The sequence below is a fragment of the Triplophysa dalaica genome, chromosome 12 (genome assembly GCF_015846415.1).
Source record: "Triplophysa dalaica isolate WHDGS20190420 chromosome 12, ASM1584641v1, whole genome shotgun sequence".
NCBI classification, from domain to species: domain Eukaryota; kingdom Metazoa; phylum Chordata; class Actinopteri; order Cypriniformes; family Nemacheilidae; genus Triplophysa; species Triplophysa dalaica.
This window is the reverse complement of record NC_079553.1, coordinates 4,602,711-4,616,534: the sequence shown is the minus strand read 5'-3', so window position 1 is coordinate 4,616,534 and position 13,824 is coordinate 4,602,711. Positions and strand designations below refer to the sequence as shown.

At 35.7% G+C, this 13,824-nt stretch overlaps 3 protein-coding genes across 5 annotated transcripts; all 3 read left to right on the top strand.

The window, feature by feature from the left end:
* The first annotated feature begins 3,402 nt into the window (after nt 1-3,402).
* ndrg1b (N-myc downstream regulated 1b) lies at nt 3,403-8,387 on the top strand. Its single transcript, XM_056762165.1, is given in 18 exon segments — nt 3,403-3,496; nt 3,691-3,811; nt 4,064-4,100; nt 4,143-4,226; nt 4,361-4,417; nt 4,521-4,621; nt 4,734-4,776; nt 4,778-4,803; nt 4,855-4,906; nt 5,033-5,080; nt 5,224-5,259; nt 5,346-5,397; nt 5,471-6,814; nt 6,949-7,100; nt 7,227-7,274; nt 7,418-7,453; nt 7,540-7,591; nt 7,665-8,387. Coding segments are annotated over 13 exon segments (900 nt in total). The 3' UTR covers nt 5,620-6,814; nt 6,949-7,100; nt 7,227-7,274; nt 7,418-7,453; nt 7,540-7,591; nt 7,665-8,387.
* Nucleotides 8,388-8,923: 536 nt separating this feature from the next.
* LOC130432384 (protein NDRG1-like) lies at nt 8,924-10,975 on the top strand. Of its 3 annotated transcripts, none has more exons than XM_056761718.1 (7): nt 8,924-9,008; nt 9,143-9,403; nt 9,637-9,688; nt 9,815-9,862; nt 10,006-10,041; nt 10,128-10,179; nt 10,253-10,975. In XM_056761718.1, exons 2-7 carry the CDS (start codon nt 9,360-9,362, stop codon nt 10,399-10,401), a joined length of 381 nt encoding a protein of 126 aa, XP_056617696.1. In that variant the 5' UTR covers nt 8,924-9,008; nt 9,143-9,359; the 3' UTR covers nt 10,402-10,975. The 3 variants fall into 3 exon arrangements, with proteins under 3 accessions (XP_056617696.1, XP_056617698.1, XP_056617697.1); XM_056761720.1 differs by lacking the exon at nt 8,924-9,008 and having other exon boundaries at nt 9,017-9,199; nt 9,303-9,403; XM_056761719.1 differs by lacking the exon at nt 8,924-9,008 and having other exon boundaries at nt 9,017-9,403.
* Nucleotides 10,976-11,120: 145 nt separating this feature from the next.
* Nucleotides 11,121-13,563, top strand: LOC130432386 (protein NDRG1-like). Its single transcript, XM_056761722.1, is given in 11 exon segments — nt 11,121-11,418; nt 11,510-11,596; nt 11,731-11,787; nt 11,891-11,991; nt 12,104-12,146; nt 12,148-12,173; nt 12,225-12,276; nt 12,403-12,450; nt 12,594-12,629; nt 12,716-12,767; nt 12,841-13,563. Coding segments are annotated over 11 exon segments (681 nt in total). The 5' UTR covers nt 11,121-11,388; the 3' UTR covers nt 12,990-13,563.
* The last annotated feature ends 261 nt before the right edge of the window (nt 13,564-13,824 follow it).

The following is a 13,824-nucleotide window of genomic DNA, read 5'->3' as shown; positions in this document are numbered from 1 at the left end:
AATGTAAACTATTAATAATTAATCAACGTTGAAATATACATTTAGGCATTTGGCAGACGCTTTTATCCAAAGCGACTTACATTGCTTTATCCTATACATTTTACAAAGGTGTTTGCAACCCCCTGGGAACGAACCCATAACCTTAACGCAATGCTCTTACCACTGAGCTACAGGAAAGCTATATACGGTTGAATTCAGTTTAAAGAGCAAGTGTGGTCAAGTTTTTAATCAAATACATTTTCATCGTCACAATTTAGATGGGTTCTCGTGTCCAACAATAAAACATTAAATCAAATACTGTTGTTGTTGCGCCATCTAGCGTGAGACATTAATGTACGTGTCAGTAGATTTACATTTAGTCATTTAGCAGAAAAGAGATTGTGTTGAATATAAATGACAGTGAACCAAATACTTAGTTTATTAACTCATTAAATTTATTCTCCTAACCCTTGTAATAAAAAATCGTAAGTATTTTGCAACGTGATAACACACTACACGATTAATTTGAGTGATTAATTAAGATTAATTCCTTTAACTATTGGGCTTTCCATTGTTAAAGAAATGAATGAGGTCATCCGTTTTTCCACCACCCTTTATAGGTTAAATCCTGTCTGGTATCAAATCTATGCAGGCCATTACATAATAAAAGATCTGCTTAACATATGTGCAGCAACAGATGGATAGTCCACATCAGTCAGGATGCGTTACAACTGTTTGAGTTAAAATATTCCAGTAGGCTAAACCTTTATATAAAAAGATTACATATAAAAATTGTTATATGTAGATAGAAAAATCTACGATGGAATCCTCTGGATCACTGAGGATCAAATTTGATATGAAGATGGCATTATGATAGATGCTCTAAAATCATTGCATTATGCTTTCCTGTAGCTCAGTGGTAAGAGCATTGCATTAAAAACGCAAGGTTGTGGGTTCGATCCCAGGGGATTGCAAATACCTATGTAAAATGTATAGGATAAAGCAATGTGAGTCGTTTTGGATAAAAGAATCTGCCAAATGCATAAATGTAAATTGCATTATGCTGATCAAAGGTGACAATGTATGTGTCTAATAACAAAATCAAAAGTTTGGTCTTGACAGAGCAGAAAACAGTCTCACTGCAGATGGGCTAGCAAATCCCCACTTCATTGATTAGGACCCTTTAATAAAGGGATGGTTCATCCGAAAAAAAAAAATTCTGTCATTTTTACTCACCCTCTTGTCAATTCAAGACAAATGGGCGTTGCCCATTGCACTTCTGGAGAAGATGTTTCAGTATATTTAAATTGATTTCAGTTATCCAAACCAAAGCCATAAGCTTGTCTACACAACTGTGGGCTGACTATATCCTCAGATTCTGATATTATACACAGAATGCATTTGCAGGTGTGGTAAAATAGTTTCTAACTTATTTGTTTAAAATGGTTGCTCTAAATGCTACATAGTCTCATCTGATCAGTTTTCTCATTTGAGCCTTTAACGGTGGCCGTCAGCTTTGTAACAGTAACACACTGATGAGGGAGTAAACACCTCGCAGCTTCCAAGAAGATTTCAGCGCTCTGCTTTCCAGGCCTCCATTGTGCGTCTCAGCAGACAGACTAGCGGGAACTCAGCGGTGATGACGTCTAGACACAGAAATGCCATCTGGCTCAAACTGCTTCATGCCTGCGCAAACATGTTGCACGTAGCCCTCGTCGTCCTCATGTTAAATAAGCTTAGCGTTGTCATCCTGTGAAGAGTTCTTTTGCATAAGGTCAAGTTCTTGATCTCAGCTGCACAAAATCATGACAACAGAAAATCCCCTCTTGTGTGCAGTAATGGTTTAGTGGTTCATGATGTAAGATACATTTTTCATTTATTTTGTGGCAAGATTAAGAATTTTATAAAGGTTTTTAAGTCAAGTCAATTTTATTTGTATAGCTCTTTTTACAATTTTCATTGTTACATGAAACATACTGACAAAAAGCAAAACCTTTAAAGTTATAAACGTACAAACAGGTGAAAGCAAAGAGAGAAAAGGTGAACACAGAAAACAGACACACACACACACACACCAATTCAAACAACTCACACACAAAACACCCAACACACGCAATATGCACACACAGACACACGCACACACACAGATGCGCACACACACACACACATGCACACACTGGTTATTACCGAGAAGCACACATTTGAGAAACACAGCTCAAATATTAAGCAGACTATACATTCCTATATGCAATATTAATTTTAAGTAAAACTTAAAAATTCTAAAGCTGCCCCCCAGGCAAACAGTGGCAAGGAACACAAAACTCTAATGGGGAAAAAAATTCCCCACCTGACAAAAGCTGCAGCCTCTGCACAAGCTCGACAGTTCTTGCAAAACAAGTCTAAAAAAAAAAAGAGCAATAAGGTAAATTATAGATTTTAGATTATCATTAGTAATCTAATAGCAGTTGACATTTTGTAGTAAAGACAGTGTTGGCAAAGCAATACACACTTATATTGATAAAATTTTGATGAATCGGTGAAACATTATATGATTTATGCACAGGAGCCACTCGATTGCATTTTTAACCTCCTCCACATGTTTCATTCATAAAATGTTTACGCATGGAAAACAGACCTCTTTGATGATGTTAGTGCCCAGCTTAATTTACTGAACCAATTTGAAGCGCTCTCCATCCTTTAAGAATTAGGCTCCTTCTGGCAAGCATGCTAGGCATGTTGGGAGTAAGATGTTTACGCCAAATTGTAAACAAGGGGATATAAAACCCAGAGCCCAGTGCATTCTGTGCAACTAGGAGCTCGAAGCAGCCGACAAAGAGCTCTTTTTTAATACTTACAGTCTTGTGTTCACTTGCCTACACAACGATCGTCATCATGGTATTGGAGGATTCTGAATGCAGTGCCTTTGATCTTGAGATCACAGTGAGTCTAATGTTTCTTTATTTTGTGATGTTTTTCTATATAATGTAATCAAACTATGGAAAAATAACTTTTTTGTGGATTGGTTTATCACATGTTTGCATTAATTTTGTATCCGCTTTAGAGGTTCCTATTAAGAATGTTTTGAGGTTGCATGAACAGGTGATTGTACTTATTTGTGATCTGCAATAAATGGGATTTTTCTTGTTAACGTTCGAGCCGTTCATGTAAAGTCAACGTATTTTAATAGTTTGCAAGAAATGTGCAAAACATTAAAACCAAACCACATCTTGAGTTGTTTTTTTCTTACTATTGTCACATTTGGCTTTTTCACCGAAAGCTTTGTTGGGCATTATACTTGAATATGTACAATATTGTGAAAGGTGCTATACAAATAAATTGAATGGAATTCATATCATCAGATGCCTTTAGACCACAAATTCCAAAGAGAAGAATGAGTGACCACAACTTTGCTCTTTTAGGAGGATGCTGTCGAGCAAAATGCTGCACTGCACCATGAAGGGAGTCGCAAAGGGCAACCGCCCTACCATCCTGACCTTCCACGACATCGGCCTGAACCATAATGATATTTTATAACCCTTTAACAACCTTGGTGTTTAAATGTCGGTGAGACATTCTCCTATTAGTACTCAGTTTCTACCATTGGTACTCAGTGTGAAAGAGTGTCTGTAAAAGGTTTTATTCCACAAAATATAATGCAACATATATGTGGGCAAACGCTTTTTAGCAACACAAATGTGTTTCGTTCTGTAGATAAAACCTGTTTTGAGTCACTCTTTGTTCACCAAGACATGCATGAGATCATGCAACACTTTGCTGTGTGCCATGTTGATGCCCCGGGACAGCAGGATGATGCAAGCACCTTCTCCACCGCGTAAGTGAGAGGTTAATTTATGTGGTAAAAGTTTATCTTATCAGTGATCGCAAAGGAGAGATTAAGATTAAGCTTTAAATAGCAATTCATTCACACAATTTTAGCAGCAAGAATTAAGCAAGCATAAATAAATCCCATACTCAAATAATTGTCATAGTTACTTTTTTTGTCAACAAAGCCAAGTCGAAGCCTACATTTATTTTCCTCAGTCTTTCCAAGAAAGGAAATCTATTTCGAATTATATTTACCAAGGAGCCCGTCAATCACTTGTAAGAACTTATCTCACAATGTGAGAACTTAATTGTTGATTTAATTGACGTGTCTCCCAAAGTTGAAACATCCAGACTTGGTTGAAGGTCTTGTATTGATAAACATGAGTCAGGCAGAGGGCTTCATTGACTGGACAGCACAAAAGGTACAACAATGCTTATTTCATGTAGCTAGACTTGCATTAACAGGGATTAGAAATAGTTGTTAATCTGATGATTAGAATATTATTGCACTATACAGTGTGCACGCATTTATACTAATGAATAACTTTCTGAACAGATCACAGGCTGGACTCATGCTCTCCCTGATACTGTTATTTCGCACCTTTTTGGAAGCGTAAGAAATGAACAACGACTAAAACACACATGCACATACGCACACTTATTACTTTTATTTTGGAGGTTTGAATGTCTGATCGAAAAGTTCACTTATATTGCAGGAGGAGATTCAGAACAACACCGATCAGATTGCAACCTTCCGTCACCATATTACAAACATGAACCAGTCCAACCTTCAGAAATTTGTCAAGTCTTACAAAAGGTCTCCCTAATGTGATGTGTGAGTCTTTTATTGACTCTATAGTGTTGCATCTGTATATTGTAATGTGAAAACGTAAGTCTCTGTTCCCTTTTATTTTATTTTCCTTTATCAGTCGAGGGGATATAGAGATTGAGAGACCCATACAAGGCGGAAACGTCTCACCTGATGAAAAGAGATATTAGGTAGTTTTGCTATAACAGTGGTTTTCACTAAATAGATTGTCTTGACAACAGATGCCCGGTGTTGCTGATAGTGGGGGATAATTCCCCTGCTGTGGATGCTGTGGTGAGTGTGTTATATCCTTCTGTATGATCTTGCTCTCAAATGTGTCAGAGATGTCCTGAGCAATGTTAAATTCAGCTGGCTAAAATATATATATATAAAAGTTATGTAAAATGTTTTGTCCCACAGGTTGACAGCAACTCCAGAATGAATCCAACAACAACCACCTTTCACAAAGTAGGTCCATTAATTCCATTATATATTATTATTACATATTAACATATAGCAACAGAAAGTGTCAATTTAAACATGCAACTGTTAAGAAATGTAAATGAATGTCATTTCCAAATTTAAAAGTCCAATACTGGTCTTTTTTCTAGATTGCTGACTGTGGAGGTCTTCCACATGTTGATCAGGTTTGCATTTTCTGAATAGCCTAGATAAATAATATTCAATATATATTGTAATCTTTAAATTTACATGGCATGGTGTTTTCTTGCAGCCTGGCAAACTTATTGAAGCTTTCAAATATTTCATCCAGGGCATGGGCTACAGTAAGTGTCCTTTATTTGAACAAAGCAGTCCACAATTATGTTTAGTCTTCATTTTACTTGTCTTTTCTCTCAGTGCCATCTGCTGGTCTGACACGTCTGGTTCGTTCTCGTACTGGAAGTAGCTCATCTATTGACCGTAGTCGCAACCGATGTGGCACAAACACGTCACAGGGTCAGCGTGGACGTTCACACACGGATGTCTCCATGTACAGTACCCTTTAACAGCATAGAACACAACCCTTCAGGACCCAAACTTTCTGTTAAATGACTCTACATAAGCAAATATCACAATTTAACTTAAAAATTTAATTGTAGCTTCTGATAGGCAGGTAAAGTAGATACAATTCAGTTACAATATCTGCTCAAATGTTTCAACCTTTTATTTCTTATAATGTACAATACTTTGGAATAATTCTGAAATAATATACAAATACGCAGACATTTCTGTTTAAAGAAGTCATGTGTACAGCTTGGTTGTGTAAATGAATATGTACAGATATATTACAATGGTAAAATAAGCAAGAAATTGTGTCGAATGTTTTCCGTGTATCAAACTTAACATATAAGCATTGCATATAATTTTTATATGTTGTTAACAGTTATGTTCTATGTTCAGTATTACTATTAAGGATGTACAGAGGTTATTTATTGATATATATACATTTGATGTAATATCGGTGTGGTTAATGTTGGCCCCTCTGACCTTATATTGGTAAGCAAGACAACTGCAAATTCTTTCTGAATGTGTCTAAAAACTGTATTAAAAAAAAATAAGTAAATTTGGTGACTAACTCAACGCTGGATATGTTTTTAAACATCAGTAAATGACCTCCCACAAGTGAGGTGCTGTTAAACTTTCGTTTAAAGTATAATACAATATAGGTAAAATACACTAAATAACATAAAATCAGCTAATTATATTAGATGTGTGGTATTGAAATGCTATTCGAAATTTCACAAATTCAAAAAGGAACGTTATAGGTGCAGGGACTTTGACACATTTGCGCACTTTGGGTACTTTGAATGTCAAGGACAGTACTAGCATAGATCTTTCAGTCATATGTTTGCCTGGTTTAAACATTTACTTTGGTGGTCTTGAAAGTGGACCCTACATGAAATGTAGCTCTTTTCTCATAGCCTAAGAAGTGTGGTTGGAATAGGGGTTGGTGCCGGAGCCAACATTCTTACCCGCTTTGCAGGGAGTTTTATATGCTTTTCTTCTTTGTTGCATTTGGAATGGTGACAGTTTTATCGATGACATATTACATGCTTGTTAATACACATGAATGTGAGAACTTAATTGTTGATTTAATTGACGTGTCTCCCAAAGTTGAAACATCCAGACTTGGTTGAAGGTCTTGTATTGATAAACATGAGTGCTCAGGCAGAGGGCTTCATTGACTGGACAGCACAAAAGGTACAACAATGCTTATTTCATGTAGCTAGACTTGCATTAATAGGGATTAGAAATAGTTGTTAATCTGATGATTAGAAAATTATTGAACTATACAGTGTGCACACATTTATACTAATGAATAACTTTCTGAACAGATCACAGGCTGGACTCGGAAACGTCTCACCTGATGAAAAGAGATATTAGGTAGTTTTGCTATAACAGTGGTTTTCACTAAATAGATTGTCTTGACAACAGATGCCCGGTGTTGCTGATAGTGGGGGATAATTCCCCTGCTGTGGATGCTGTGGTGAGTGTGTTATATCCTTCTGTATGATCTTGCTCTCAAATGTGTCAGAGATGTCCTGAGCAATGTTAAATTCAGCTGGCTAAAATATATATATATAAAAGTTATGTAAAATGTTTTGTCCCACAGGTTGACAGCAACTCCAGAATGAATCCAACAACAACCACCTTTCTCAAAGTAGGTCCATTAATTCCATTATATATTATTATTACATATTAACATATAGCAACAGAAAGTGTCAATTTAAACATGCAACTGTTAAGAAATGTAAATGAATGTCATTTCCAAATTTAAAAGTCCAATACTGGTCTTTTTTCTAGATTGCTGACTGTGGAGGTCTTCCACATGTTGATCAGGTTTGCATTTTCTGAATAGCCTAGATAAATAATATTCAATATATATTGTAATCTTTAAATTTACATGGCATGGTGTTTTCTTGCAGCCTGGCAAACTTATTGAAGCTTTCAAATATTTCATCCAGGGCATGGGCTACAGTAAGTGTCCTTTATTTGAACAAAGCAGTCCACAATTATGTTTAGTCTTCATTTTACTTGTCTTTTCTCTCAGTGCCATCTGCTGGTCTGACACGTCTGGTTCGTTCTCGTACTGGAAGTAGCTCATCTATTGACCGTAGTCGCAACCGATGTGGCACAAACACGTCACAGGGTCAGCGTGGACGTTCACACACGGATGTCTCCATGTACAGTACCCTTTAACAGCATAGAACACAACCCTTCAGGACCCAAACTTTCTGTTAAATGACTCTACATAAGCAAATATCACAATTTAACTTAAAAATTTAATTGTAGCTTCTGATAGGCAGGTAAAGTAGATACAATTCAGTTACAATATCTGCTCAAATGTTTCAACCTTTTATTTCTTATAATGTACAATACTTTGGAATAATTCTGAAATAATATACAAATACGCAGACATTTCTGTTTAAAGAAGTCATGTGTACAGCTTGGTTGTGTAAATGAATATGTACAGATATATTACAATGGTAAAATAAGCAAGAAATTGTGTCGAATGTTTTCCGTGTATCAAACTTAACATATAAGCATTGCATATAATTTTTATATGTTGTTAACAGTTATGTTCTATGTTCAGTATTACTATTAAGGATGTACAGAGGTTATTTATTGATATATATACATTTGATGTAATATCGGTGTGGTTAATGTTGGCCCCTCTGACCTTATATTGGTAAGCAAGACAACTGCAAATTCTTTCTGAATGTGTCTAAAAACTGTATTAAAAAAAAATAAGTAAATTTGGTGACTAACTCAACGCTGGATATGTTTTTAAACATCAGTAAATGACCTCCCACAAGTGAGGTGCTGTTAAACTTTCGTTTAAAGTATAATACAATATAGGTAAAATACACTAAATAACATAAAATCAGCTAATTATATTAGATGTGTGGTATTGAAATGCTATTCGAAATTTCACAAATTCAAAAAGGAACGTTATAGGTGCAGGGACTTTGACACATTTGCGCACTTTGGGTACTTTGAATGTCAAGGACAGTACTAGCATAGATCTTTCAGTCATATGTTTGCCTGGTTTAAACATTTACTTTGGTGGTCTTGAAAGTGGACCCTACATGAAATGTAGCTCTTTTCTCATAGCCTAAGAAGTGTGGTTGGAATAGGGGTTGGTGCCGGAGCCAACATTCTTACCCGCTTTGCAGGGAGTTTTATATGCTTTTCTTCTTTGTTGCATTTGGAATGGTGACAGTTTTATCGATGACATATTACATGCTTGTTAATACACATGAATGTGAGAACTTAATTGTTGATTTAATTGACGTGTCTCCCAAAGTTGAAACATCCAGACTTGGTTGAAGGTCTTGTATTGATAAACATGAGTGCTCAGGCAGAGGGCTTCATTGACTGGACAGCACAAAAGGTACAACAATGCTTATTTCATGTAGCTAGACTTGCATTAATAGGGATTAGAAATAGTTGTTAATCTGATGATTAGAATATTATTGCACTATACAGTGTGCACGCATTTATACTAATGAATAACTTTCTGAACAGATCACAGGCTGGACTCATGCTCTCCCTGATACTGTTATTTCGCACCTTTTTGGAAGCGTAAGAAATGAACAACGACTAAAACACACATACACATACGCACACTTATTACTTTTATTTTGGAGGTTTGAATGTCTGATCGAAAAGTTCACTTATATTGCAGGAGGAGATTCAGAACAACACCGATCAGATTGCAACCTTCCGTCACCATATTACAAACATGAACCAGTCCAACCTTCAGAAATTTGTCAAGTCTTACAAAAGGTCTCCCTAATGTGATGTGTGAGTCTTTTATTGACTCTATAGTGTTGCATCTGTATATTGTAATGTGAAAACGTAAGTCTCTGTTCCCTTTTATTTTATTTTCCTTTATCAGTCGAGGGGATATAGAGATTGAGAGACCCATACAAGGCGGAAACGTCTCACCTGATGAAAAGAGATATTAGGTAGTTTTGCTATAACAGTGGTTTTCACTAAATAGATTGTCTTGACAACAGATGCCCGGTGTTGCTGATAGTGGGGGATAATTCCCCTGCTGTGGATGCTGTGGTGAGTGTGTTATATCCTTCTGTATGATCTTGCTCTCAAATGTGTCAGAGATGTCCTGAGCAATGTTAAATTCAGCTGGCTAAAATATATATATATAAAAGTTATGTAAAATGTTTTGTCCCACAGGTTGACAGCAACTCCAGAATGAATCCAACAACAACCACCTTTCACAAAGTAGGTCCATTAATTCCATTATATATTATTATTACATATTAACATATAGCAACAGAAAGTGTCAATTTAAACATGCAACTGTTAAGAAATGTAAATGAATGTCATTTCCAAATTTAAAAGTCCAATACTGGTCTTTTTTCTAGATTGCTGACTGTGGAGGTCTTCCACATGTTGATCAGGTTTGCATTTTCTGAATAGCCTAGATAAATAATATTCAATATATATTGTAATCTTTAAATTTACATGGCATGGTGTTTTCTTGCAGCCTGGCAAACTTATTGAAGCTTTCAAATATTTCATCCAGGGCATGGGCTACAGTAAGTGTCCTTTATTTGAACAAAGCAGTCCACAATTATGTTTAGTCTTCATTTTACTTGTCTTTTCTCTCAGTGCCATCTGCTGGTCTGACACGTCTGGTTCGTTCTCGTACTGGAAGTAGCTCATCTATTGACCGTAGTCGCAACCGATGTGGCACAAACACGTCACAGGGTCAGCGTGGACGTTCACACACGGATGTCTCCATGTACAGTACCCTTTAACAGCATAGAACACAACCCTTCAGGACCCAAACTTTCTGTTAAATGACTCTACATAAGCAAATATCACAATTTAACTTAAAAATTTAATTGTAGCTTCTGATAGGCAGGTAAAGTAGATACAATTCAGTTACAATATCTGCTCAAATGTTTCAACCTTTTATTTCTTATAATGTACAATACTTTGGAATAATTCTGAAATAATATACAAATACGCAGACATTTCTGTTTAAAGAAGTCATGTGTACAGCTTGGTTGTGTAAATGAATATGTACAGATATATTACAATGGTAAAATAAGCAAGAAATTGTGTCGAATGTTTTCCGTGTATCAAACTTAACATATAAGCATTGCATATAATTTTTATATGTTGTTAACAGTTATGTTCTATGTTCAGTATTACTATTAAGGATGTACAGAGGTTATTTATTGATATATATACATTTGATGTAATATCGGTGTGGTTAATGTTGGCCCCTCTGACCTTATATTGGTAAGCAAGACAACTGCAAATTCTTTCTGAATGTGTCTAAAAACTGTATTAAAAAAAAATAAGTAAATTTGGTGACTAACTCAACGCTGGATATGTTTTTAAACATCAGTAAATGACCTCCCACAAGTGAGGTGCTGTTAAACTTTCGTTTAAAGTATAATACAATATAGGTAAAATACACTAAATAACATAAAATCAGCTAATTATATTAGATGTGTGGTATTGAAATGCTATTCGAAATTTCACAAATTCAAAAAGGAACGTTATAGGTGCAGGGACTTTGACACATTTGCGCACTTTGGGTACTTTGAATGTCAAGGACAGTACTAGCATAGATCTTTCAGTCATATGTTTGCCTGGTTTAAACATTTACTTTGGTGGTCTTGAAAGTGGACCCTACATGAAATGTAGCTCTTTTCTCATAGCCTAAGAAGTGTGGTTGGAATAGGGGTTGGTGCCGGAGCCAACATTCTTACCCGCTTTGCAGGGAGTTTTATATGCTTTTCTTCTTTGTTGCATTTGGAATGGTGTCAGTTTTATCGATGACATATTACATGCTTGTTAATACACATGAATGTGAGAACTTAATTGTTGATTTAATTGACGTGTCTCCCAAAGTTGAAACATCCAGACTTGGTTGAAGGTCTTGTATTGATAAACATGAGTGCTCAGGCAGAGGGCTTCATTGACTGGACAGCACAAAAGGTACAACAATGCTTATTTCATGTAGCTAGACTTGCATTAACAGGGATTAGAAATAGTTGTTAATCTGATGATTAGAATATTATTGCACTATACAGTGTGCACGCATTTATACTAATGAATAACTTTCTGAACAGATCACAGGCTGGACTCATGCTCTCCCTGATACTGTTATTTCGCACCTTTTTGGAAGCGTAAGAAATGAACAACGACTAAAACACACATACACATACGCACACTTATTACTTTTATTTTGGAGGTTTGAATGTCTGATCGAAAAGTTCACTTATATTGCAGGAGGAGATTCAGAACAACACCGATCAGATTGCAACCTTCCGTCACCATATTACAAACATGAACCAGTCCAACCTTCAGAAATTTGTCAAGTCTTACAAAAGGTCTCCCTAATGTGATGTGTGAGTCTTTTATTGACTCTATAGTGTTGCATCTGTATATTGTAATGTGAAAACGTAAGTCTCTGTTCCCTTTTATTTTATTTTCCTTTATCAGTCGAGGGGATATAGAGATTGAGAGACCCATACAAGGCGGAAACGTCTCACCTGATGAAAAGAGATATTAGGTAGTTTTGCTATAACAGTGGTTTTCACTAAATAGATTGTCTTGACAACAGATGCCCGGTGTTGCTGATAGTGGGGGATAATTCCCCTGCTGTGGATGCTGTGGTGAGTGTGTTATATCCTTCTGTATGATCTTGCTCTCAAATGTGTCAGAGATGTCCTGAGCAATGTTAAATTCAGCTGGCTAAAATATATATATATAAAAGTTATGTAAAATGTTTTGTCCCACAGGTTGACAGCAACTCCAGAATGAATCCAACAACAACCACCTTTCACAAAGTAGGTCCATTAATTCCATTATATATTATTATTACATATTAACATATAGCAACAGAAAGTGTCAATTTAAACATGCAACTGTTAAGAAATGTAAATGAATGTCATTTCCAAATTTAAAAGTCCAATACTGGTCTTTTTTCTAGATTGCTGACTGTGGAGGTCTTCCACATGTTGATCAGGTTTGCATTTTCTGAATAGCCTAGATAAATAATATTCAATATATATTGTAATCTTTAAATTTACATGGCATGGTGTTTTCTTGCAGCCTGGCAAACTTATTGAAGCTTTCAAATATTTCATCCAGGGCATGGGCTACAGTAAGTGTCCTTTATTTGAACAAAGCAGTCCACAATTATGTTTAGTCTTCATTTTACTTGTCTTTTCTCTCAGTGCCATCTGCTGGTCTGACACGTCTGGTTCGTTCTCGTACTGGAAGTAGCTCATCTATTGACCGTAGTCGCAACCGATGTGGCACAAACACGTCACAGGGTCAGCGTGGACGTTCACACACGGATGTCTCCATGTACAGTACCCTTTAACAGCATAGAACACAACCCTTCAGGACCCAAACTTTCTGTTAAATGACTCTACATAAGCAAATATCACAATTTAACTTAAAAATTTAATTGTAGCTTCTGATAGGCAGGTAAAGTAGATACAATTCAGTTACAATATCTGCTCAAATGTTTCAACCTTTTATTTCTTATAATGTACAATACTTTGGAATAATTCTGAAATAATATACAAATACGCAGACATTTCTGTTTAAAGAAGTCATGTGTACAGCTTGGTTGTGTAAATGAATATGTACAGATATATTACAATGGTAAAATAAGCAAGAAATTGTGTCGAATGTTTTCCGTGTATCAAACTTAACATATAAGCATTGCATATAATTTTTATATGTTGTTAACAGTTATGTTCTATGTTCAGTATTACTATTAAGGATGTACAGAGGTTATTTATTGATATATATACATTTGATGTAATATCGGTGTGGTTAATGTTGGCCCCTCTGACCTTATATTGGTAAGCAAGACAACTGCAAATTCTTTCTGAATGTGTCTAAAAACTGTATTAAAAAAAAATAAGTAAATTTGGTGACTAACTCAACGCTGGATATGTTTTTAAACATCAGTAAATGACCTCCCACAAGTGAGGTGCTGTTAAACTTTCGTTTAAAGTATAATACAATATAGGTAAAATACACTAAATAACATAAAATCAGCTAATTATATTAGATGTGTGGTATTGAAATGCTATTCGAAATTTCACAAATTCAAAAAGGAACGTTATAGGTGCAGGGACTTTGACACATTTGCGCACTTTGGGTACTTTGAATGTCAAGGACAGTACTAGCATAGATCTTTCAGT

Bases quoted from the DNA above. Each gene is read 5' to 3' on its own strand.
- LOC130432384 (XM_056761718.1), top strand. From the start codon at position 9,360: ATGAACCAGTCCAACCTTCAGAAATTTGTCAAGTCTTACAAAAG. The intron at 9,404-9,636 runs GTCTCCCTAATG...TCTTGACAACAG, and splicing joins TTTGTCAAGTCTTACAAAAG to ATGCCCGGTGTTGCTGATAG. The intron at 10,042-10,127 runs GTTTGCATTTTC...GTTTTCTTGCAG, and splicing joins GTCTTCCACATGTTGATCAG to CCTGGCAAACTTATTGAAGC.